The sequence below is a fragment of the Anser anser genome (genome assembly GCF_964211835.1).
Source record: "Anser anser genome assembly, chromosome: 5".
NCBI classification, from domain to species: Eukaryota; Metazoa; Chordata; class Aves; order Anseriformes; family Anatidae; genus Anser; species Anser anser.
This window is the reverse complement of record NC_139725.1, coordinates 5720143-5746878: the sequence shown is the minus strand read 5'-3', so window position 1 is coordinate 5746878 and position 26736 is coordinate 5720143. Positions and strand designations below refer to the sequence as shown.

At 40.3% G+C, this 26736-nt stretch overlaps 2 protein-coding genes across 22 annotated transcripts in view; one reads left to right on the top strand and one right to left on the bottom strand.

Moving 5' to 3' along the window:
* PLEKHA7 (pleckstrin homology domain containing A7) overlaps positions 1-11646 on the top strand; it is a 149869-nt gene extending 138223 nt beyond the window's left edge. For 17 of the 21 annotated variants that reach the window (XM_083838637.1, XM_083838638.1, XM_083838639.1 and 14 more), the window contains 5 exons: positions 1684-1842; positions 3955-4088; positions 4951-5093; positions 8299-8407; positions 10107-11646. In XM_083838637.1, coding sequence (XP_083694763.1) covers positions 1684-1842; positions 3955-4088; positions 4951-5093; positions 8299-8396 — 534 coding nt within the window. In that variant the 3' untranslated portion in view covers positions 8397-8407; positions 10107-11646. The remainder of the gene's footprint in view (positions 1-1683; positions 1843-3954; positions 4089-4950; positions 5094-8298; positions 8408-10106) is intronic. The other 4 variants (XM_083838641.1, XM_083838643.1, XM_083838640.1 and 1 more) reach the window with 1 other exon arrangement.
* Positions 11647-19549: 7903 nt separating this feature from the next.
* Positions 19550-25440, bottom strand: LOC310901118 (small acidic protein). Its single transcript, XM_083840250.1, has 5 exons — positions 25282-25440; positions 24966-25046; positions 24292-24352; positions 22388-22497; positions 19550-21147 (listed from the first exon to the last, which is right to left on the bottom strand). Exons 1-5 carry the CDS (start codon positions 25339-25341, stop codon positions 20941-20943), a joined length of 519 nt encoding a protein of 172 aa, XP_083696376.1. The 5' UTR covers positions 25342-25440; the 3' UTR covers positions 19550-20940.
* Between the last annotated feature and the right edge of the window lie 1296 nt (positions 25441-26736).

The window sequence follows — 26736 nt, the reverse complement described above, 5'->3', positions numbered from 1 at the left end:
AGCCCTAGCAGTGTTTTGTAGAGGTCATCTCTTGTACCTACAGGGCTTCAACACGCAAAAAGCATGTTTGATAGCACAGTTACTTACAGCATTGCAATTATTTAGCAGCCAAAATGGCAAACAGTTAAATGTATAATTGAAATGCTGCTCAGTATGTAACATTTGCTTTAAACATACATTGTATATGTAACTTGAATTTTTAATTGGTCAGCTCGCAAATGTAGAATGACATTTTAAGTATTGATCACAGTACATGAATTCATTTGTTATATAAAATGCCTTTTTAATGTAAAAGTTGCAACATCAAAGCCAATAAAAACTCTGCTTTGTAATAATGGTTTGATGTTTTTCTTAATTATATTTAATAAATTGAAAATGATAATGTGTATTTGAAATATACTATGTCAATCAGGCCTGGTTCGAATATGAGTAGAATAAGAAGTTTGGAGTATTAGAATGAGAAAACATTTTTTCTCTTTTGAATTCTGGAAAAAAAATCTTAATTTTTGAGATGTAATTGCCTTTTAGCTATTTAACTTTTTTAATACATATGGAAGACATATCTTTTGAGTGAAGATTGAGAGCTTGTGCATGAATAGGTTTCAAGTAGATTTAATAATGCAGGTAGTGTAACGGAGGCTAAGGACTTCATATAGAGTTCAAAATTCAACCAAAACAAGCTAGAGATTTGTAATAGAAATTTTAGACACGCTTTTAATAAACATAATGGCACATTCTCCTGTTGATAGCCTCAAATACTTGAGGAGATAATTTGGTTGTTGATTTTGTCCCTTTTCTTTCTCACTGCTTTTAATACACTGTTTCAGGTCTGTATGGTAAAGTTGCTGAGATTTGCTGGATGGAATGGTGTTGCAGCAGAACTTAATTTTTTGATATTTATGAACAAAAATGTGTTGGTAGGGTTTTTAAGCGTGAGTTTATATGCAGCTGTATTGTGGCTGTGAAGGGGCTACTGTGCAATAATTTGGGAACTCCAAAAGATGCTGTTTAATTTAAATATGCTCTGAATTTATTATTGCTCAGTCTTTCTCTTGTAAAGGCAATATGAAAGATTTTTAATCTTTGCAGGTAGCTAGTTGAACAGAATGGCTTTCAGCAAAGTCATAAGAGCTTAGAAGTTATGAAAATTACTATGAATTCAAGACAAGTTAATGCTAGTACATAAAATATCAACTTTAATCACCAAGTCTTTTTCTAGCATACAATTTACGAATTGCAATTATCAATCTGCAGTATAAATGTCCTTTGTGTGGGGCCATTCAAGCTCACACAGCACTGCCTGGTTGTAATGCCTAGGGCAAGGCTGTCACTCCACAGACTCACTTGTACTGACATCTATGCTTCCATGGATGTTGGTGCTAGTGCCATGTTAATCAGCATATGTGAATTGTGGTTAATATATTTGTTAGAATTTAATACAGCTGAACATTGACTGTAGAATTAAACACTACTCTGAAATCCATGCAGCACAGCTAGAGATCAAATCTCACAGCCAAATGTTCCAGGAAATAGAGTAGCGTATTCTTTTTCCTGTCAGTTAAGGAGTTTGCTCTGTGGATTCTTTCAGCAATATAGCATTTGCAGCCATAGTTATGTACATTGCTAAATGTTGAATTTGTCAGTATGGTTGAATGCTATTAATTGTTTTGTATCTATTACCAGTGGAAACGAGAGCAAGAATTTGATTTGCAGTTACTTGAGAGAGCCATTCGTGGAGAAGACAAGGATGAAAATGAATGGCTAAAAGTTCAGCCAATAGCAGTAGCAGTAACAGAGACAGACCTGGAGCCTCAAGACTATGATTTAGATATCAGCAGAGAGGTAACACTCATAATTATTAGCTTCCTTTCTATCCCCCAAAGTATTAACCTTTCTCTAAGTTCTAGGTAGTGAATTCTGTCTTTTGTTTCAAAAGTGAGCCGCAAGTCCCAACGAAAAGGAGTCATTTGGGTATTAAAAAGGAAGCACATTTATGGCCTGGCTCCTAGAGTTTCTGTAAGGTTTGTGTTCATATGGTATTCTAGTGGAGAGAACAAACTGAAAGGTTGGCTTTACTGTGTGAAATACATGTCATGCTTTATAGAGAAAAAGTTATTAAGTTAGGCAATGTTATGTAAAAATAGGGGGGAAAAAAAGATGAGATGGCAACATGAAGAGTATTTAAAATAAGAAACTGCTAGGAAGTAAAAGCGCATTCCACAGAACTGCATTACTCTTCATTTGATCTGGCAAAACATATTAGAGAAGAGGGAGCGCTGCTTTATACTGGTCAGAACAGAAGAAGCTTTTTTGCTGGCTTTCCAAGTGATTTTGTGTTCTGGACACGAGGTTTGTTTCCACTCCAATGAGTTCAGTATTTGTTTGAAATGCGATTGAGCCATCTGGTGGAAAGGAAAGAGTAAAACAAGTGGAAAGATAGAAGTATGCATTGTGTAAAATGCCATGCTAGATGGAAAGTCAATGAAATTGTTAATGATAGTTAGACTAGTAAGCACCTCTACTCTGCTTAAAGCAGCTGCCAGTGTACCATTTTAGAGAGACATTTTTAAGACGATGAACGTGAGCCATTATCTGTTGATCGCTCTGTACAAATGCGTCGTTCATTAATCTTTCAATATGTTCTACACAAAATGCAGTGCTCTTATAAACTTCAGAAATAGAAAAAATGCTATTACTGCATTGCCTTTCCTAGTTGCACTCTATTAAAATATTTTCCAGAAGGCCTCCAGGGCTTCTTGAATCACTTGTTACATCCAAACTAGCACCTCCAGCCTAAGATAGGAAACGTTTGTGTGTAGGCATTTCTGTCATACCTCAGAGTGACTGAAATGGGCCTGAAGATCTGGATTTAAAGCTTCTTTCTCAGGTTACCCATGCTGTCCTTTTCCATTTCATTTACCCGTCCTCTTCACCTGGCCACTTCTGTACCTCATAAGGCAAGGTACTCAGTTGTGTCTTTATGGCCAACTTTTAAAACTTTGAATTTTGGAAACTCATGGCCTTATGAGTATTTTACAGAAATCCAATGGGGATGGGAGGGATAGTTCTCCTTTTATCACTTTTGTTTATTCATGCATTTGCTGTTTGTGCATTTTGAAAGTAGTCTGTTCTACTAAGCATTCATTTTCTAAGTCCATTTCATGTTCTAAGCATTCATTTTCAAAGTCCATTTGTAAACTGAATTTTCATTAGGTGGTTTAGAAGCAAAATTTTTCCGCAAAGAAACTGATCCTGACAAAAACTTGTTGCTAGCTTTTGTGCAATCGGTTCAGTTATTAAAATTTTCAGTCTACATCACCGTGTGTATTCGACATGTTGTTAAATGCCCAATGTAAGCGTATTTCTGGGTCAGTTCCCTAGACAACTTTTGAACACCTAAGGTTTCAGAATCTAGAGTCAAGGAATTTCCAGCAATGATTATAAAGTGTTGGTTTGGGGATTTTTTTTTCTTTTCTGCTGCTCACAGAGAAAGAAAATGTGGTCTCAAAAGAGCGGTACCCTGGATTAAAACTTCAGGTGATATCTCCTTTCAGTTATAGGAAATCCTCACTGGCATGACATAAATATTTTCCAGTGTTCTTTTAAAAACTCTGTCCATTCACTCTTGTATACGGTTTCTTCTTTCTACTGCAGCAACTTGAGGTAGTGCCCTACTTTGGGCTCTAAACTGAGCTGAAGAAAAGGTTACCTATTGATTCTAATTTCTTTTGTAATCCCCCTTAATATTTGTTTGATCTATCTTCTGAAAGAAGGAAAAAGACACTGTTAAAAGGGCATCAGCTTATGTCCAAAGGGAATGTTTAGCATTGGCTACAAGTACTGACCGTGAAGACCTCTGCTTTATTGTTTCCATTGTGTTCTCACATTGAGGAGAGTATATCTCAAGGTTTAAGTCCTTGTTATTAAAACTTGATGCTTGCTTTCTTTCCACAGCTTTCAAAACCTGAGAAGGTTGCAATTCCAGAACGCTATGTTGAGATGGAGCCAGAAGAACCTCTTTCTACAGAAGAACTGGCAGCAAGGCAGCGTAAAGCAGAGAAGATAAAGAGTATTCTTACTAAATCAAGGTCAGTTATTTTTCAGATCGTATCTGTAGTTTGGTGTTAAACATTGGAATCTGACATTATATAACAGTCTATTTCCTGTTCAATTTAATTGCCTGAGTGTGGTGGCTTTTTTTTTTATCTAAGCGTGGTGGAAAATGCATACAGTTTAGTATACTTAGTACACTTAAAGCTCCTTTATAGAACAGGATACAGGAGAGATATTAATAATGACAGGTTTTGTATATGTCCATTTTCTTGTTCAGAGCATCCTAAAATAGGAGTGAGTCTTTACCAAACAGCTTGTAGATGAGGGTGAGGAGGAAGGAAAGGCACAGAGCAGAATATAAGTCAATGTGAGAGCAAGCTTCTGTTGTCTGCAGAGAGGTGGAGTTCTAAAAGAACTCTTCTGGATACTTAGAGCTAATGTAGAGTCAGCTGAAACATTCAGTTTCAATAATTTGGTTACCTCAAATGCCTGCAAATATAGTTTCTTTGTAAGACTGTAGAAGAGTCTGCATCTGAGGACCACCAGGTTACATCTCTTCCTCCGAGCCCTAACAAGAAATTTTATTAACAACTTCAAATAAATAACATTTTTATAGTGCTTTCATGTAAACAACCCGTTTACTACAAAGGACTTTCAGATGTACTTAAGGGTATGCAGATATTGTGACCAAATGTGTAATGGCTGCATCATTTGTCTTTGTTTGCTATGGTCATTTACATACAATATCTAACATTACTTCAAAGAACCTCAATGAAATACGGAGTTTGATGTGTGAGATCCAAAACTTGCTGTATGTATTGAAGCTTGTTCTCATCTGCAGAGTGGATTTTTCTTTATCTTTGTAAATGTTAATGTTGTTTTGCACTTTCCTACTAGTATGCACAATCTACAGCCTACTATTGCCCAGGACAAGCACAACTCAGTTGATTTAGATTCACAGCTGCAAGAGCAGGAACGCATCATTACCATATCATACGCTTTGGCTTCTGAAGCCTCTCAGAGGAGCAAGGAGGTAGCAGGTAATACTTAGTTATTTACAACATAACAGCTGTTTCTTACTTGCTTCTAAAGTTGTGTGTGGTTGTTGCTGAACTTCTGGCAAAAGAGAGAATTTTAGCCATTCACATTCAAAATAGTGAGAAGTGTGTATAGGTAACAAATTCAGAGAAGCTAAAGGTTTACATGGAGTAGTATCTGGTATTCAGTGAACAGGGTGAATGGGAGAAAATAGTGTGATCAGAAAGTTCAGAACTTGGAAACTCGCTGTTACTAATAGCACAAAGAACATTTTCTATGAATGTGAACTATGTCTGAAGTAAGCTGTATCTGTAATCACTTTTAAAAGTAAAATGGTTAATGATGTATAAAATGAAGGGAAAATATTTATTTTTAACAGAAAGATTCACTGGGCTGATGATTGAAACTATAGTATAATCATTTGCAGCTTGAGCTATGTAAAAACAGACTGAAAAAGACATTGTAAAATGGGTATTGGTATGTTTCTGTCTGGTGACCAAGATTAGAGATCAGAGCAAGACAACCATGCATGAATTCTGCTTGATGCCTGGAAATCAGTAGACCCTTTGTAATATGTTATTAAAGATGATAATTTCACTCTTGATTGCTTTATAGTTGAAATAAGTAAAAAAAAAAAAAAAAGTTAACGGATTTGTATGGCATATTAATACATGCAGCAGCTATTCTAGCAAGTACTTGACTAGCCATTTATAACTTGCACAGTTCACTGTTCCAGTGGAGAATGGAAATAATGGAAGCTTTAACTATGATGGAGAAAAAATATGCACGTTTCTCATCTGAAGTTGTCAGTTTAAACACTTGGTACTTGCCACAGAAGCTTTCAAGGCCTTTCCATTAAAGACAGATTATTCCAATACTCAGATGCGTAACACACATCTGTAGTAACAGACTGTGGATTGAATGTGGCTGCATACTCAGATGTGGTGGCAGCTAAACCTAAGGGTAATGTGATTTTTCAGGGGAAGGGATGCATTTTCAGGTTATCAGACTTGAGATTTTGGAGGGGTTCTGTGGGAAATTAACAGACTTGAAGGAATAATAAGGATTCACTGAGGAGGCTAGATATTATAAATAAACAGAATTGTAAGGTGTTGGGAGCATTTCAGGGAAAACCTTCTGGAACTTCAGGCATCTCTGCATAGAAACGGCTTCTCCTCAGGCAGTCTGGTCCCAGTTCTAGTAAGCAGGTCCTCAGTACTGTAACACTGACTTGCACGCTTTGGTTATGGAGCGGGACTTTGTGTTTGGGAGGTATGAACCAACACAGCATTTTGCCACATGAGTTTTAGCTTCTTCTGGGAAAAGATGGCACCAAAACTAAGACCAGCAAGCACAGTCCTTTCTTGACATTATTCCTGTGTCAGTACAGCAAGAGTATGCCATAGTAAACAGTCTTCATGTGGACAGCTAACACACTTCTGTGTGTGTGTGAAGGTGCAGTAGTTGCACGGCGCTGAAATACGTTTGATCTGTCTGTATTTTATAGTTAATGTAGTAGTTGTGAGGTAGCTAGTAATAGCTATGCAGTACAATTTTTGCTTTTACATTTTAAAGTTTTTATTATAATTATTTCAAAGTGAGATTAACACATATTCTGGGGTATATGTCACCACAGAAATCCACTTAATTCTTTACTTCTCCCTGAAGAGAATTAAAATGTGTCTTCCCTGAAATGTTTAAGTGCTGCTTGAAAAATACATTTGCAGTCAGTTGTGAGATGCTTGTTTTAATATTAGCTTAATACCTTTGTGAAGCATAGCACCCGGCTTATTTTTCTTTCAGACACTTAGCAAACAAACAAAACCAAAAAAAAAATAGGTAATAGTCACGGAATTGATTGTTTAAGGAAGTCCGCATGTTTACACCTGTGCCCAGTTTTCTTTACCACATTTCTACCTCAAATATTCATTTCTTATACAACGATTGCAATTATTACTTTCTCCTTTAAAAACAAAGAAGAACAAAAATGTGGATAATTCTTAAAAAAAAAAAAAAGCAAGCCATATTAGTTTGTTTTTGATTGAAAATATACAAACCATAAAAAGAGCTTGGGGTTATAGGAAATTTTAAGATGATCTAAAGTGGTTAAAAAAGAAAATTATGTAAGGTGTTGAGCTTCTGATTGCACATTCTGATTTAATTTTACAAATTCCTTCACATTGTTATTTTTGTAGTTTGAACTTAAAATATGTATTGCCAAAGTTGTTTCTTGCTGATGAAGCAGACCATATCTGAAAATCCAAACCTAAATGTCCAGATATAGTAAAAAAGATTTGCTTTGAAAGAACTAAAGCTTAATTTTTCCTATTTTATTTTTGTAAAGCAGATAACTTGTGTTAGGATGCTGTGATACTATAAATCATTTTTAATATAAATTGTGCATTTGTCTAACTCCTGTAGTGCAGCATGTTGAAAATCTACCTTGTAAACAGAAATCATGCCAAGAGTCCGAAAGATTAAAGTCAAATGTACATGTCTCAAGAAGTCAGTTCCCAATATCTCCCTGTTTTTTTGGAAACAGGTCTACCTTTGGCCTTCCAAAATGAAAAAGCAGAATTTAAGATTGAGTTTCAGTCTCTGTAGTTTTAAGATTGTCCTCTAATACTACACCATTGCTCTACTTTATAAACAAGTATACTTATATTGTTGCATTTTTTTATTCTGATGTTTCAAGCTGAGATCTGAAAATGTATTTATCATGCACTATATTAAGCAAAATATTTCTATGCATCTATAATATTTGTGTGTGTGATTTTCTATATAGCACCCTTATGTCTGTTTTTTGGCATGTAACAAATGAAATGTTGAGAGCCTGTACAACTGCAGTAAAATCTTGAAACCAAGTAAATTTGGTGCTATTCCAGAACTGTGATTTTAAAAGGAGAATTTGATTAAGATATGTCAGTATTGTGTGCCTTAATATGTTCCAGTGAAACTTCACCTTAAGATAATTGTCCATATTCTCATCAAAACAGGAATGTTTATTTGCATAACTTAAGGCAACTAATAGAAAAAAATAGCAAGTAGAAATGTTGTTTAAATTGTGTTCCATGTAACTAAAATAATGTAACACCTCATTGCGGTACTAATCAGGTTTCCTATCCACATGGTAGAAAATTGAGGTGGCTCTGTTTTGATACGAATGTTTGATTGTGCAGCCTAATTCGTGTATGTGATCCCTTCTAGCTCAGCAGTTGACCTTTCCACCTAAAGCACCCTCACCTTCTGTACCACAGCCATCTCACTCCCCCTTAAGCAATGGATTTCACTACACATTTGTTTAAACACCTTAAAAGTAAGAACTAACTGCTCTTGGCATGTCTGATTTGCCATTGTATCTTTGCTGTGGCTTGCTGAATTTTAACAAGTTTTACTAAAATCGGATCCAAATGAACGCATGCATCCATTTTTCAGAAACCTTTCATTCCTGTGTAACAAATATTGCTACTAATAAGCTAACATGTGGGCTAATAAAGTCTTCAAATAACTGCTGGAGCTTTACAGATAAGGACCTTCCATAATCTTACTGTGGTGAAGGAAAGAGACATCTCTGCTCGTGGCAGCATGGGGCCAGATTTTCAGCCGCAGCTTGCCCTCCCATGGCTAGTGGTGTGTCCTGCTGTGGCTACAGCTGGGGCGTGTAGGGCTGTTTGCCTGCACGTGGCATGTATGTTTGCTTCCTGAGAGAATCCAACGTGCAAACAGAGTTCTGTAAGCAGGGGGGTTCATTTTTGGGGCTGATGTCTAAAAGCACGTGGACTAAAATTTGAGTCTTAATTGAGGTGAGCTGAAAATTTGGCCCTACGTAACTAATTCTGCAATAGTGTTTGACTGTTTTGTGCCTTGGGTGTGTTTTTCACTGAATTGTGCTAACAGAATAATTAATTTTTGCCTCTGAGTAGGTAATTTTGACATTTCAAGTATTCAGTTAATTTTGTTGCCCTTATAAAGAAGCGTGGATCATCTCTTCCCCGTAGTATTTATGGTGTTTTCTCTATTTGAAATAGGGAAATGCAAATATGATACTTGCCTGCTAGAAGTGCCCTAGTTATAGCACTCACCATGTGTCCCTAGTTCCCTTTGAAATTATTTTCATCTTTCTGATTTCCTTCGGCCAAATTTTATTGCCTGACGCTGGACAAAGCCACAAAACACAGATGAAGCAGTAAATAGGATTGATTGAGTGAACACCTCAAATGGTGTTTATCTTTAGTGAATCTGAAAACAAAGGTATTTAAAGTAAGAGTCAAATACCTGTGCAAAATATAAAAATGTAAATAAAAGAGCCCCTTTGGGCCTTTCATGAATGTTCCCAGTGACCTGTCTTCAGAAAGGCCTGGGATAAATGCTACACACAGAGCAAGAGAGAACGTATGCAGGCATTTGGAGCACATATACTGAGCTTGACAGAAATAGCTGGTTTTGTTCTGGTGCAGTTTATCTTTCTGAGAACTAAATTCTACTACCTTTGCTATATCTGAGTAACACTTGACAACTAGTGAATACACCAGTTGGTTATCACTGCTTGTGACATGACATCTTCACATGTGAATAGGGGGTACCCATGTTTGGCCTCGAGAACCCAAAAACATAGTGTGGTGCCAGGATATTGTTTGACTTGAGCAGGGGTTGGACAGGGTGACTTTCCAACCAGAGGTCTCTTTCAGCCTCAACCATTCTGTGATTCCAGGCAGACTTAAAATGTATTGTATGTCTGTATAAAAATACATGCATGCATGTGTATGTATGTGTGCCTGGAAAATTGCTAAGCAAATAACTGCAATAACCAGCAATATGCAGGGGACCCAAGAGTTTGAGCTTGAGCTCGGTGATGCCATGTGATAGCTGTTTGCTTAATGTGTCTATATTAATCGTTCATTCTGTCAAACTGCAGGAGGCTTTGACACAAAAGTACATTTCCTGAAAGTGCTTGCTGCTTGGCGTCGGTTTGCTTGCTTTCATGTTTAACCGTGTTTCGTTTTACTTCACGCCAGCCAAAGCAGTAAGCGAGCACTGACGTAAGACTCAAAGCAAATCCCACCTAGTGACACTGCAGAGAAGAAAGAGGAGATTCATTACCTGCTTTCTGTGGAGATGCTCATCGGCTGATCACACGTTCTTTTGGAAATATGTTCAGAGAATAATGGGGGGATTTTCTGTGAAAATGAAGAGAATTGCAAAACATTTTATTCTGAATTCAGCTTAGTTCAGACTTTTTATATGAATAAATGGCACTTTTAATAAACTCTGTAAAATACTGACAATGTATTTTTAGAACAGAATGTATTTTAGAATTTGTTTAAATCAAGGGCTGCATTCATTTTAAGAGGAACTACTTAGGTAGTTGTTACAGGATGCTGTTACTTCCCCCTCAGGCTCAGATGCACAATGTAAAGTTTCATGAAAAAAATGTAAATTGAACAATCTTAGATGCACATTCATAGGGTATGGGTAGAGCTAACTCAAGTGAGAGGTTTAATGCAAGGGTGTTTTGGATCGAATATTTTTGTAGAGTTAATCACCCACCCTTTTGCCCATGAAATGATATTTTGCAAGGAACTTTTAGTTTGATTTTCTAAATATTAATAACCACTGTATAGATGAAATTTTCCATGAAAGCCATAATGATAACCAGTTTTAACTCCTGTCTCCTTTCTTGATTGTGTATGATTAACTTGATGGTATCGATATACAGTCTGTTAGGTTGCTCTTGACAGTAGTAACAAACAGTTAACAAATTATATATATTTTTTAAAGTTGAGATGCGGAAGAAGAAAACTTTAAATTACAATATGTGAAGTAAGCAATAAAAAATAGGGCATGCCATTTTACTAGAAAATATATTTTTTTCTTTTGATTTTTTTTCAATAAACAGTATAATATGATGTATTGACTAGTATTTATCCTGGAAACGGTAAAACTAACGTAACGTGGCACCTGTTAATTTTGTACGTAAGCTCTCCTGGTGCTTTACTTTGCCAAACTTTGAAATTCAGTGTTTTACTTACTTATAGGGCAAAGGGTGAGGTGGTTACATAAGGAGAAAATAAGATTAAATGAATGGCTGCAACTGCTTTACTTGAAGAAGACAAAACAGAACTGAGTGCAAGATACGCAAAAATTGCCCAATACTATGTAATGGTTAGTTGAGTTCAGCTCTAGATGAGAAATGGCTGACAAATACTTCTGCAGTATTTTGTGAAACCACTAACTTGTTTTTTATATCCAAGTGATAGATATAGTCCCCTGGAAACTGACTGACCTTCAAGTTTCAGATTTTGACAGAAATCATATTATATTAACACTGTACTCAGAAATACTCTTAAAAATATATATTTAGCTAATGTAATCTATTTTACCTCAATACTGCCAGTATCAGCTTCAAAGCCTTTTGCCAAAATAATGATTTATTTTTGCCTTTATAAAAAGTTTTGAAAGCATAAATGACTATTTTGCAAGAAAACATTAATTTAAATAAAATGTAACAGTTTGGAAAATGGTATATGTACAGATTAAAATATTAACATAACTGCCTCCTTTCGCCTCTGTTTTATCTGCTCTCTTACCAGCATCCATCCAGTTGGAAATCCAGAGTTGCTCGTGTTGCTACCACGTTTTGCCCTTCTTTGGTTCAATGGGTTCAATGGGTTCAATGGATTCAAATCCCATTGAAGCTCCCAAAGTTTGCACTTGTATTGTTAGGATGTGAATCAAGTTCCCCCCTACATAAAAGCTTCATTTTTTTTTAGAAATGTTTCTTACCATCTGATTAAATCTGTTTATTCTTGAATAGAAAGATTGTTCAGGGTACTGCCTTAAATACAACCAACTACGATGCTGTCCTTTCTATTTTGCAGATGTGTGTTTGTCTGACACTTTCTTGGTCCTTTAGTTTCTGGTGAAATGAAGTATCAAAAGTAACTCACAGTCACTCACTCATCACCTAAACGTGGAGGTGAAAGTGGCATTGGCCAAAGAGCTGGCTGGTGGTCAACTGGCCGTGCAGATTGCACTTAGCTACTGACCAATACTGATTTCTGCTGTAACTCAATTGACAGGAGTTTGACGGAGGCCACTGGAAACGTTTGCTTCTTCTGGAACTTGATATCTAGAACAAAATGTAGAGAAGCAGTTAGAAGTATTTCTGTGGCTTAGCATTGACTCTGCGACCTCGAGAGCAAGCATTTAACAATGGGAGCAGCTGAGCTCCAGACGCATGAGGCAGGAACTCAGGGTTGAGCTGCTTAGGACGCGCTCCTCCTGTTTCTCAGACACTCGGGCTGGAAACACAAAGGAGCCTTTGACCACAGGTTTTGTGGTTCAGTGAAGCTGCATTCTTTCTCCAGAAGCTTTGTTATGCAGGCTGGAAGAGTATGTGGCCATAGCTGGTGGGTGAGGAGCGCAGTCCTCTGCTGCTCTAGCAGTGAAGGGGAAGGGCTGTGGGCAGTTTTGCTCTGCAGGTTGCAGGAGATGTTCATTTTCTTTCCTTCAGTCGTGCACACAAAATCTGCTCACTCAAGCTTGCATGAAAGAGGAGGATTTTGCCCTAAATGGTTATACCATGAATGTTTTCAGTGAGATGAGCCTCTCTAATGATTTTGCTCCATGTCCGCAGTTAATTCCGTACTTCGGGAAAAAAAAAAGTCGATTGATTTTCTTCTAAAACTTTTTATTAAATATGTGAAATGCTATTCTTCAGTGACTATCCTTTTACAGGGATGGGTGTAGTCTTTAAATAATTACAGCTAAGTTTCATTTGTATCTAGTGTTTGCTTTGGGACGATTTCCTTTTTCAGTTTTGTTTCCATCAAAATGTTATTTTATAGGTCTTACTTCTGATATCAAGACTAGAAAAAATGATGACTACTTGCAGACTACTGTTCAATATCATTTCAGTCAGAAGGCAACACTTTTCCACTGCCTATTAAGAAGCTTAAGTGTAATTATAATTAAACAGAAATGTAATTAGAAAGCAGTTCTTTTGAAGGTACTGTTTTCACTGTAGTGTTTTGTAATGTTAGACTAAGCAAAAATTATGTAGAGGGCATTCTTTCCTCTTCAGCGTTGTCAATTTCTTGTACTAACATTATTAGTGTTTCATTTATTACACAGCTGAATTTATAAAACTGCAGCCTAATAGTTATAACTAGCACAGCTTTCACCTTTCTGAACTTGTGTAACACCCCCTCGGCCCCCCCATTTTTCACTATTGTATGTATGGATAGGCTGTTACGAAATCCTGTTGAGCTGTTGCCTGACTTTGTATGAGCGTATAAAGCTGTGTGTTTTGAAGGACTGGGTAATGACTGTACTCGGAGGCATCCAGACTGTTTTGGAACAGTTGGAGGAAAAACAAAACAAAACAAAACAAGCACACTTTCGCTAGAGAGATTTTTCAGGAAACAATTGTATTGAGGGATGCTATTCTGGAAAGTTGCATATGTCTGTAACTAGAAGCTACTGAAAGATGCCACTGAACTTGTGTGTTGCTATTTCAAAAAAATTGCCAAAGGTCAAGTGAGGTGGCCTGAGGCACCCCTTTTGGAGGGGAGGTTGGTGCTGGGCACAGGCAGAGCACACCCAGCATGTTCACAGGATCGTTTTTGCACCAGCCTCACTTGCCCATCCGATTTCCAGTCCTTTAAATATGTGTATTTATTTTATATTGTTGGGTTTTGCTCTCTGTAAAACCGCACGTTTCCCATGTGTCTTAGCAATTAACTTCTGGATGTTGTATGAAGGAAAGACTGGATTTACTTAGTGTCAAAACTTAGAAGATATAGAAGGCATGATCTGATGTTACTCCTCTGATTTATGTCTGTCTTCGGGTATTTTAAAGTGTTTGCTTGTGGTGTGTGTGTGTATGTATTGCGTAGTTATAAAAAGAACAAAGATGAGCACAGGAAAGACATGAAAAATAGCTATATTTTCCACACCTAGTAAACATTCCCATTGGTTATTTGGCTGTATTCAAAAGGCTAAGACTTTTATTGCTCTACTAGCAAAAGCAACCTTTCTTCATAGTGGAGCAGTACAAAGAAAGAGCACAAAAAGTACACACATCACAGTGCCTGAAATTCTGTTTGAACAAGTGTATTGATTGGGTCTGACCCCTTTACATTTTTTTTCCATTATTTGAAAAGGTGCATCTAACTGTGGCTGAATTGAACCAACTGAGATGAACTTTCCATGAAAACTTCTTGAGATATTTCTTTAGTTCAAAGCTTTGGAATTTTAAAGAGCATTTTTAATACAAGTCTGTTGAGGTATTCTGTGCAACAACCATACTTTGAATGTTAAGCTACAGGTATACCTAAGAGGAAGGTAAAATTATAAAGCTTACCATGAAATTACGGGGAGGTGACAGAATAACTCGGGGTGCTAATTATAAAAGAAAATAAAACCAGAAGGCATTGCATATGCACACATTTGTGCCCTGTTTACCTGTTATTTACTTGTAACTGTTCCTGGTTGCTTTACAGAGAGCGTAAAACAGCCTCCAGACAAAACATTATGAAATTATGAATTAGCTTTTTTTTTTTTTTCCGGCCAGCAGTTATTGATGAAACAGTTATAAGATGTAAGCTTAAAGAATAATGTGTTTTGTTTTTTTTTTCTTCTTCCCACTAAAAGAAACCTTTTACCAGGAGCTAAGCATAAGAAAGCACTGAAGGATGAAAGAAATTAAGAAAACGAGGGTGAGTAGTGAGTTGTAGGAAATAATGGCAGAGATGTATCTGCAAACAAGACTCAGTAAGAGGCTGGAGGTGAGAGAGGGGAACAGCCTAGTGGTTTGAAGTGAGATACCTGTAAAAAGCTTGAAGGAGCTGAAATACATTGGCTCTGGCAGAAACAAAACGCTTTGATAAAGGGAGTTGGGCTAAATTGTAGAGGGGGAGGTAAGAATACCTGGCAAGTACGTAAGTCCATTGTGCTAGTAAAAACAAAACAAACCAACCAAACAAAAAAACACCTTTGTGAAGGGGATAAATAAGAGTAGTGTTGATGGTGGCAGTGGATGGAGACGATCACCGATGGCATAAGGTAGTGTTTTGGTTATAGGAAGGTTCTTTGCTGTTGCTAGCTGCTTTGCTTTGTTCTTTTCGGCCAAATTCCAGTTAAGAATGGCTAGTATTGGTGAAACCCTCCTCTTCCCCATGGCAACAGCTTGTCCCAGAGCCAGGGGTAGAAAAGGCTGATCTCCCCTGGCCCAGAGCCTGGCCCCAGCGAGCGTTTCTCTCTCAGCCACTGTGCTCTGCTGTTGCAAGGTGCGGTGCTGCGGGGCCTGCGGTGGTCTTGGGCTGGGCTGCCTTGTTTTTATCTCCAGAGCCAGAATTGAGAAAAGCCTTAACGTTGTTTTCTGGTTCATCTCTTGATACATGAGAGGCTTTTCTGAAACGCTGGCTGATGGGTTGTGCAAGGTGGAACCCGGATGGAATGCAGCAGTTGGCTTTTTAGTTGCACTGAGCTGTACCGTGCTGGGGGGAAAAGCTAGCCGACAGCAGAAACATCACTTCAAATTCTGTTTGTCTCCTATATTGTCTCTGTTATTGTTTTTTCTGGCCACGTTTTCATGTTGAGCAGTTTGTCTGTGTCCTTGCTCTGCTTCTTCCATACTGAGCCTTTGAGGATACTCTTCTCCGCTCCCTCCTCCCCCAGAGCAGGGTTTTGTCTTCTGCCCAGCAGAGGTTTGCGGTGGCTTTGTGCACACGTGTACACGTGTTGATCCCGTTCTCTTTTCATTTGGTGCTAAGAGGCAGAATCAGCAGAAGCCGAGAGACCATCGGACGAGTGCCAGAACTGCTCTGCTCACTCTGCAAGTCCTCACCTGTCCGAGACCCTGAGGGAACAGAGGAGCAGTGCACGGGTATGGCCGTGTTCCCTGCTTGCCTCAAATCCCTCCACGTGCCTGAGAATTCTTCACTTGTCTGGATGCAGTTTAAAAGTGACTTGGCAAATGATTTTATGTGCAGATCTTATTTGGGCTTTGAGTAGCATGGCTTCTTCAGTTCACTACTGAGTAAACTGGGTCTTTTTTTCTTTTCTCTGTCAGGTATTGACTTCTTATGTTAAGATTGTCACTTTTTTAACAAAAAAATATTCTTTGGAAAGAGAGGTGCTGATGGCATACTTACAAACAGTTCACAATCACTAGATTTTAGTGGCTGAGAAGAAGGGGACTTGGCCCCAAACATTTAAGGATCAAAGCTTCACCTGCATTTGGTGCAATTTATTTAGCAATAAATCTGTGGGTGGAAAGAAACCAGTTCAGATTGTCAAACTTTTTTCTGCAGTCTTTAATATGGCTTGATACACCTGTGATGAGCACACATACTTCAGTGGTTTAAGAAAATTTCCCTGCAGGTCAAGGTGGGCAGTTGTGTAAAAGTTCAAAGTGAGGAAGTGGTTTTTATATGAGCTCTTGTATTGCTTGACTGATGATATAAAAAACCTCTCTTCTATTACATGTTAGTTTCCATTCTTCTGGTAGGTGTTTTTTTTTTTTTTTCCCTGTGCTAGATCTTCCTGAGCTATGGACACCATAAATGGTACTGGATTTAGACAGATAATAGCACAAATTGTTGGTGTGAGCTCATTCTGCACCTGCACTTCAAACCCATGTCAAATTAGATTAAATCACTAAGCATTTTGCTTCTTTAATGCTGTGCAAAAACTGAGGAAACTTTTATTTATCCATCATGATACTGAACACCTGTATACTACTTAGACATTTTTCTCAGGAAAAAGTGTACTTGAGGTGGCAGTCTTAAAACCAAACAAAACCAACTTCCACTTTGTCCCTTCAGTGAGTGTACCTTGACACATGTCCCTTCTCTTAATCCCCTGACAGTTTGCAAGAGACCAATGCAAATAACTGTGCCAGGCTTTGATTATGAGATATTGCACTGCCACTTATTCTCTTTGTCTCCTGCAGTTTACAGAGGCAGCTTCAGTGCATAATTTAATCCCTGTTCTGGGGACTGTAGTAAATCCACAGAGATTTCTGCCAGCCGTCCTCTCTGACATCAGAACAACATGTGCACATCATCTTTGATGTGAATTCCCCAACCAGTGCCTCAGAAGGACCTATAGCTTTGAAGCTGGCCTATAAATTGTGCTTTCAGGAATCAAGTTGTCAGCCTCCTCTTCAGGAAAAAAAAGGAGAGTAAACTGTAAAGCAGTTGCATAAAGGTACAGGGCACCTTACAGATCAGGTTTTCTTGGCCTTGAAGAATTCCTGTACGATGGTGAGAATAGAGATCCCTTTTTACTTGGCTTAGAAGCATCCTCTTCTGTGAGTGCAGGGCCTTGTGGGCAGCGGGGCTGTGATGGTACTCATGAGGGGTTCCCTGCTCCAGGGCAGGTGGAGGGGGGACAGGCGCACCAGTTCTTCCCACCTGCTCAGGTGTTCTCGGTCCTCGAAAGCCAAATGCTGGTACTGTGCCTGCATTAACCTTTGTGTAGGTGAAGTGTCAGTGTGGTTTAGAGCCTCTACCAGATGTGGTGGTTGCTCTGTGACAGATCGTTCTTCAGTTGTTTCCAAAGGCATGTACAAGTATGGGCAGACTTCTGCCTTTCTACTGAGATGGTCTTTGAGTTGAGGAATTTCAGTGGCCAAATCGTGTTTGAAAAGACAAATGCAGTTGGCCTCTTTGATTCAGGATCTGTGTGTGTGTGTTCTGCTGTCATCTCTGGGAGCAATTTCCACATCAGCCTGAAAAGGCAGAGAACTAACTACAGAAGCAACCAAAACACAATCTTGATTTTCGTCTCAGTTCTCTCTCTGCTGAGAGCTGCAAGTGTTCTGCTGCTGCTGTAAGTCACTAATCCTGGTGCTTTTATAACAAATATTGCTAAAGCTGACTGTTGAATTAAAAATTGCAGAATTTACACTGAACTAAATCAGCTTTTCTCAGCATAGAAGAAATTTCTTAGCGGTGCTGATTCGTAGATGGAAGTGCAGGTGCTGACATAATATGTGTTACACAGAAATGGGTATGACTGTGTTCTGAGCAGGTTAGTCTTAGTTCAGCATTAGAAATGCGTTGCACCAAACCTCATCAGATGTTCACTATATTACTGGCTGTGCACTTCGGGAATGGAAGCTACACTGTGCTGACTCTTCCTGGTAACAGCTTTTATCAGAAATGCCTAATTTCAGTTTACTTTTTATTCTTATGTGAACTATTTATTTGTATTTGGGACTGATGCCTAAATCTGTTCTATGAGGCAGGAGGCTGCAGTCAGTTCAGGGCAGAGCTGGGCAGAGGAGGCCCCTGGCAGTGCTCATTGTGGCAGCCTGTTCTGTAGGCAGAGGCCCATGTGGGGACTACCAGTGGGATCTGCTTTTCCTGGGTCTTCCCAGGTTGGTTGCACTGTGGAGAAAACCCCACAGGTGAGGGTTTAATACGCCCTTCCTTCAAGGCTAGTGGGAAAGCAGCAGGGCCTGCAGGGGTGGATTCCATCGCTTTCTGAGCCCCTGTCTAGATGCATGGTGGCGTTAAGTCACAAGAGCCCTGTGGATGCTGAGCAGCTGCAGAAGAAACAGTTGCATGAGCAGCACTGGCTTCAATGCTGGCACAGAGAAGGCAGGTTGGTGTATATGCACCATGTTGCAGCCTGCACTTTTGTGATTGCACACCGCTTGAGGCAATAAATAGTAGGCAGCAGCCAAATCTAAAAGACTTTAAAAGTGAAATGTTGGTTTAAATGTAGCCAGAGTGTCCAAACAGGAGGAAACTGATCTCAGTCTGATAAGGAGAGTTAATCAATCAGCTTGACTGGGGGACGGAGGGGAGAGCGTGACCTAGGCAGAGACTGCCTCGTTGGTCTGATTTCTGTCTTGAGGATCTCACAGAAATGGGACATGTCTGGGCTGGCACTTTTGATACAGCCTCTTCTGCAATGAGGTTGCTCAGTGGAAAAAAATAAAATCCAAAATTGAGAAAAAAAATCCCAAAGATCTGGTAACAACACAGGTATGCCTATACTTTTATTCCCGAGCATCTTTCTCAAATTTCCTACCTCCACTAATTTAGGCCTTGGCCAAAGCCACATCTTGATGAAGATATGAAAGGCTTCTATGAAAATATGTTGTCTGCAAAGTTGTCTATATAGTGTGAGTTCAAAGCCTGCTTTCAAATAGGAATAACAGTTCATCAACTTGTGTGCTTTCAAGTGTCTTAGACACTTTAAGTGTCTTAGACAGTAGCTGCTCCGTCTTTAGGAAAATTAAGTCATGGAGAGGTTTTTCTTAACAGTGTACAAGCAACTTTAATTTCTACCTACATATTAGAATCTTGGAATATTGGAAAAACAAAAAAAAATCCATACAAGTCAAGTACAAATCGCTGAACTTGAGAGTGGCTGCTGTTCAAAGTTCTTAAAAGTTAATGACTTAATAAATTGGGATTAAGCACAACTATAACGAAATAGCTACCTTAAACTTTTTATTTACAGTCATATTGCTTTTATTTTTTTCCATAGTGTATCTTATTCCAAGTCCTCCCCCAACAATTGATGCTGCACTGTTTATGTTTGTTTATTCAATAAACCTATACGATAGCACATACTGTTGCTTTCATGTAAGCCACATGGCTTGCAAATTTTATCTGCACGTAATAAATAGCACACAGAAATGGAAAATTCCCCACAAGCATCTGGAGTGTTTCTTGAAACACTGTTGTAAGAGAATGAAGCTGCGCTACACGTACAGGTCTGCTGTTCTGTCCTCCCAGCAAAGAGGCAGCTCATTCATTCATGAGGAAATTAAGTCTAAAAAGTTCTGTTATTTTACTGATTACTTTAGTATGACAAGCTATAAATTTGCAAAGGAATGGATACGGTTGATTCTTGTTGGAAGGAGTTACTAGAAGTCCTGACTCTTTAAGCATATCAGCTTTACTTGAAAGGTACAACCTTTTTGTGGTAATTTACATAGACATCCAAGTGATGTGTGTATGGCAAGGAAAGGAAGAAAGGCTCGCATGAAACTCTGTACTCTCTATATTAAAGAGCTAAATGATTTTTATATCCTTTTCATTATTAAAGTATATTTTCTCTTTCAAAGTAAAATGATTTCCTCAGGCGGTGTTATTAAAAATAACAGCTTAGTGTTATAACCAGGTGCCAATCATTCAAAATCACTTTTTTTCTAGTGAAAGGTATAAAGGACTACAAATCACCCTCCCTGCAGTTTCTTTTCCCCATCATTATTATAAACTGAAAAAAAGAAGCAACTCATCTCCTACTGTATAAAGCATTTCTAAACCATCTTTTCCCAACAGCTGTTGTAGGACTTCAGATAGATACAGTGATTAATGCTGTCACAAAAGTGAGCGATTTCTGTTCTTAGCCCTGTCAACACTAGCATCTATAGACAAAATCATTGTTTAAAGCTCTAGCACATCACAAAATAGTGCTGATATTGGTATTTTACAACTACTGCAACATCCAATAATTCACATGTAATCTTATAGTTAAAAATTCAAGACTAGGGTGCTAACTGAAGAAGCCACTAACAGGAATTTTCCTTTTCTGGCATGAAATAAAGGGAAGGGTAGTTTAGATAACATATAGTACAGATTGGGCAGGAACAAAAGGAATTTATTTCTTCATCCAGTATTTTATACACTTTACAAAAACCAGGAGTCTCACTGTGCCCATAAAAACATTATCCATGGCAACTGAAAGCAAGTACTACTTTTTGTCATCTAACAGGGTCTTTTTAAAATCATAATACAAAGATTTGTGCTGTAGCAGTCCTCCACTTCGCACTGTAACAATAAGGCTTACTGTACTTTAAATACAAAGCTGTTACATCTGCAGTTATGAACCACTAGCTTTAACAAACATCATCTTATAATTGTTTTTCGCTTCTTTTTTGTTTTCTGGAACCTCAGCTTCATCATGCTTTTCAGCAGCTTGCAGCTCCTCTGCAGACTCGTCTTGCTCTGACTCAGAGCCGCTTTCGGAGTCCTCTGAACTCTCGCGTTCAGAGGAGTGTCCAGCTGCCTCTTCTTCACCTTCCTGAAACTGGAAGTTCAGATTATGAGACAGATAAACCCTTATTTCCTGGCAACTCCATTGTGGCTCTTAGATGTGCCCAGTGAGAAGGCTGTGCTAAATGGCTCCTTTCGTATTAGTTCTAAAGTGGGCTAGCTTGCTAAACACAGGTCTTTGATACACAAATTATTAGACAGAAAGGAACCCCACTGGACTGGTTAACAATACTGACTGTAACAGCCAGAGATTCTTCGGCCACTTTCCTATTTCGTTACAGCAGAAACTCTAAAGACTGCATTAAATGAGTTTGAAAAGTTTCAGTTTCCATCACTTCTGTAATTCTTTACTTTTGCGTACCGGGTACACAATGACACTTAAATGCTTGTCAGGGAATGAGACACGCTGACACTAACTGATAGATCATCAAGAATTCTGACGATTAGTCATGATTAATCTTTGAAAATAAATTTAGCACAGCATTACAAATCAGCGTTAGGAGTGCTGAAGTAATCCAATGCTACTGCTAAAAAGAAGGATCCAAAAATTGAATTTTGTTCATGCACCTAAGGAGCAATGTGTCCATGTTTTAATATTAAGAACTCTAAGCACGAGTTGTTTTACTCTCTCTGGAAACATTATCCATGTTTTCATGCCATAATAGGTGCCAGCGGGAGGAAAAAAAAAAAAGAGAGACATCAACTGGCAAATAAGGACAGCTTCCTAATAACCCAATTTGGTTGTTTTTTTTTTTTTTTTTGGTCACACTTCTCTTTCTGCTCATCCCTATGTAATTCCTTGCAAGTACAAGACCAGGTGGGTGTCAACCCACTGAAGCACTGGTTTCCCTCCTCTGACCCCTCTATTTCTGCTTAGTTTTCAGGGCCATAGGGAGGTATGCACCTCACAGCAGCAAGAAGCCAAAACAGATTAATTAGCTCTCTGTGACAATGCAGATGGTTACCCCCCCCCCTTTATGTATTCCGTGACAACACTCATTTAATATATTTGCAACTTTGTCCTAATCAGTCTTGACTACTATGGAGTATGTCATAGCACTTTTCAGAACAAAGGAAAGCATCCATCATCTCCAGGCACCTACGTGGCCACAACAGCGCACACAAATAAGGGTCAAGCGACTCCAGTGAGTTTCTCATTTAACTGAAACCGTGCAAGTTCACCACAATGCACGGTTATTAGATTTTTAAACCATGTATCATCTTGTCTCACTGAAGTGGCAGCCAAATCATGAGAGAAATAATTAACTTACTACCTCACTGAAACCAAGTCCACAATGGCGCCGGTTTCGTCCAGACATGGTGCTGTCCATGCTTTGTTGGTACTGAGACTCCAGTTCTTCATTCATTTTCTTGTCTTCTTCCCCTGCATGTCCAGTGTACTTTGGTTATGGTTCATTCAAATTAATAAAGACATCAAATTACACAAAGTCACCAGATTTTCAAAGTTTATCACAATATAGGTGAAAAAGTTTAAATGTAGCCACCTTCCTTAGAAACTACTGGATTGGGTATTATTGTATACAAACCATTCAGATTTAAAAGCAGTGTTATCAAGTGTGCAAGCAAAACTGCTGTGATACATCTGTCTGATGGGACAGTATGTTCCTAAGACCTGACGCCTTCAGACAGAGATGTACCATGCACAGTGCATGTTCTACTCAACAAGGTAGGTGCAACCAGTATGACTTTTCTGTGCTTCCCCCCAGTACTGCAACATGTCACAGCCAGGACAAAGTTTCTGACCTTCACTGTATAGCACACGATTACCATAATTAAACTGTAATTAATATATTGCATTAGCAGTTAGAACAATACTACCACTCTTGTTTATAGAGCTGCACCTGAAATTATTTCATGCAGCCTGAATTATCAGGAACAGTTACTCTTTACTCTTGCCCACCTTTAGGAATTAACAGGAAAACTAATTTTCTTATCTAGTTAACAGAACACGAGCTACTACTTCTACATGCCCTTTAGTACTACTTGTTTGTGTAAGTAAATAAAGGAGCATTTCTACTGGGGGGAAAAATATGATCCAAAATAGTTGAGTATCCTCTGTTCTTGTGAAAAGTAGAAACCTCTAAATCCTCCCCGCAAAAAGCTCTACAACATTAGTTTTTAACCTATATCACTGTAAACCAAAAGTATATTACAAACTTTTCCTCATTTAGAAGGTAGAGCCATCTGTTACTCTAGGAGGAGGAAAACCTTATGTTGGAAAAGGAAGTAAAGTGTTAAGAAAATAGCTGTCCTGATTTTTTGTGAAAAAGCAGCACTTCTTGCTAATAACAATGCAGTTCTGAGTATTTATGATTCCTTAAGAAGCAGCACCCTAGGAAATTCAGGTCCAAGGAGGTGATTCACAGTCACTCTGCAGGCTAATAGCAGAGCCTGGAAACAATCCCCAGGCTTCCCTTGGTGTTTTGGCCTGCCCACCATTTTTCATCAATTGAAAAATGACTTGTGGGGCATATCAGGGAAATAAGTTTTCTGAACCTCTTGACAGTTGCTCTTCTATACAGTTTTATTACAGCTTCTGTCAGACAGTCCAGCCCAGCTTCATTTTGGTGTACTTTGACTGAGCAAGTCTGATAAGGAGTTGTATGTTATATAACATCAAATTAGTGCTAATTCCAAGATGACCTTGCATATCTTCCCCTCTTCTATCTCGTTGCTTCAAGGTAGAGATATTTCCATTCAATAGGTAATCAGGTTGGAGGAGAAATCGATCCTGGTTTTTTGTTGTTCTCTTCCCCCCCAACACACACACTGAGTTAGAGGTGTGGATATCCATACCCGGCAACACAGAAGCAGCGTAATACTGCTAGGTACTAAAAGCAATAACACTTTACTTTCTTATTTTGATAAGAAAATACGACAAGGACCTGCAGACCCTGGTTTACAAGGCATTCGTACACAAGTTTAACTGACCATCAAGTACTTTTCTGACCCTGGGCTTCAGAAGGTGAATGCGCACGGTCAGAGAAACTGTCAGTACTCTAACGAGAAATTACCAACTTCGCAAACGGATCTGTCTTCACTTTCAGCCACAAAACCTGAAATCCCTCCCTGCGACATTGACCGTGCTCAAAGTTCTGGGATGTTCTTAAGTGAGCATTTGATTTCCAACTTTGTAGCAGCTGTTGGATAAACTGACCTGTCCTGAAGTGAGAGGTTGATCTGTGGTCTCCGATAACAAGGCGGCCAGTATGTTCTTTCTAAAAGAAAATGCAGTTTGTTTTGGAGCTTTAGGCACTGACAGCTCTGCCAACATTCTGGAAATCTCTAGTGGGAAACATTTCCAATCAAATCTTGACAACCAACTCTAAGACTGTACGATTTGCTAGCTAACTACTGCTATCCATTGATGAAGCTCATTTCGTTTTTATGGTTCACTGAATTTTTCTGGAAAAAAGCCCCCACAACTAGATATTCTTTCCTCTTCCCACACCCCAAAGCTGTCTCTTTTCTTCCCTGTTTTTTGCCACTCCAAAGACAAGCCATGCTACTATGCTAGATAAGGAAAGATGGTGACCACCTGATACGAAAACTACGCGATAGCAACACCAGAGGAGTGCGAATCCAGGTTCCAACAGTTCACCCTTTGAGTCTCTGACATTATGCTCAGCCTTCGCGTCCTATTGCAGTCCCACTTTGGGACTGGTGCTCATCAATACGGTGGCTAAGCAGTCACTCATTAGCAAGTGTCTCCCTAGAGGCACGAAGTGGCGTTAGACGGCAGGGTGCTTTGAGCATTTAAGCAGGCGTCACGGTTAGTGGCGGCGGCACGTTTTAACACCGTGGTGCTTTAACGCAGCGGCGCGGCCTCACCTTGGCGGCGCCCATCAGCCTCAGGAACTTCTGCTTGCGCTCCTCGTTGCCCAGGTCCGCCGCCTCCCAGCTGCTGGAGCCCTGCGGGGAGCACACGATCGCTGCGCCCGGCCCCGGCCCCGGCCCCGGCCCCGGCCCCCGGCCCCCGGCCCCCGGCCCCCGGCCCCCGGCCCCCGGCCCCGGCCCCCGGCCCCCGGCCCCCGGCCCCCGGCCCCCGGCCCCCGGCCCCCGGCCCCGGCCCCGGCCCCGGCCCCGGCCCCCGGCCCCCGGCCCCCGGCCCCGGCCCCCGGCCCCCCGCCGCCCCCGCTCCCATTACGTCGGGCGAGGCCGCTCGCTTGAGGCCGTGCTGAGGCTGCGAGTCCCTAGCCGAGCTCATGGCCGCGGCTGCTGTCTGGGCCCCTCCGCCGCCTTCCTGCCGCCGGAGCCGCTCCCTCCCACAGCGCCGGGTCGCGGCCCCGGGGCGGGGCGGCCGCGGGGGGAGCCGGAACGTGTAGTTCTCCCCGCGGCCTGCGCGGCGCGGAGCGCGCTGGCGAGGACTACAAGGCCCAGAAGCCTCCGCGGCGGCAGGGACGGCCCTGCGCGCTGATTGGCGGGGGGCGGGGGAGATGGGGTGTGCTCGCGAGCGCTAGCGCGAGGAGGGCCGTTAGAGGAGCGCGAGGCGGGCCGTTGGGCGGGCCGTTGGGCGGGCCGTTGGGCGGGCCGTTGGGCGGGCCGTTGGGCGGGCCGTTTTTTCCCGGCTCTGAGGGGCGAGGACTGAGGGGCGGGGTCGCTCCTCCAGCTCTCGGGTCACTTCAGCAGCCGCCCGGCCCCCAGCGGCTCTCGCACGCCGCCGTCCCTCAGCTTGCCGTTAAGAACCCCCCTTCTGTTTTAATATCCTCGTCCTGTAGTGACTTGCCGACACGGCAGAGCTATAACAGACTAGCCAACGCCAGGAGGTCCAAGTGTGCATATGGAAATGTGTGAGCGCCGTGTGCCAGGTCACGTTGCAGCTTAGGGTTAAAGTTGTTTGGTTACAGGTTTTCAAAACAGAACTGAAATAAACCGCTCCGGATGAAAGCAGCAGTGAATACATGTGAATGTACTCAGTCCTGTTGAAACCTCCTTAACACCTGGTTCAAAACAAGTGATTGCAATTTTCTTGTTTAGTGAAAGAGCTAAACAGGTAAAGTCTTAATTAGGTCTTTTTTGAATGTTTTTCAGTCTGTGTGTTCACATTGTCTTTGTGCAGTCATTTCAGCCACAAACTTTTCATCTATAGCTGTACCCCCAAATCTTCTCACGTGTGCACGTACAGTATAGATAGTCAGAACGTGCCCCAAATCTGCTGTTCTTCTCAGTAGTTGGGGTGAGTCTGAACTTCTTTTTGACTTGCAGAGATCAAAGCTGCGTTTCATTCCATCCATTTGTCTTTAGTAGTTTGTTTTGGCTTGGTTTCTTCTCTTCCCAAACTGTTATTTGCACTTTTATTGTTTTACTTTGTCACTACAACAGTGAAACATTTCAGGCTTGAGGCAGTAAGTCTGCCCCCTCACCCCTCTATCTCTGTGCTAGATCAAGGAAATTTTGGGGTTTTGAAGGTTAGAGGCAAGGCAGGATGAAGTAGGTTATGACTGCAAACACCACGTGTAGTCACCTGCAAGGCAGAAGACCACACTGCAGGGACTGACTAAAGGTGAAGAGCCCATAACACAGGGGTCTGCACACGGTGTAAAGATGCTGATGGACAACTTATCTCATAAAGGGTGCTCAGTTCCTTGCAAGTGGATGAAAA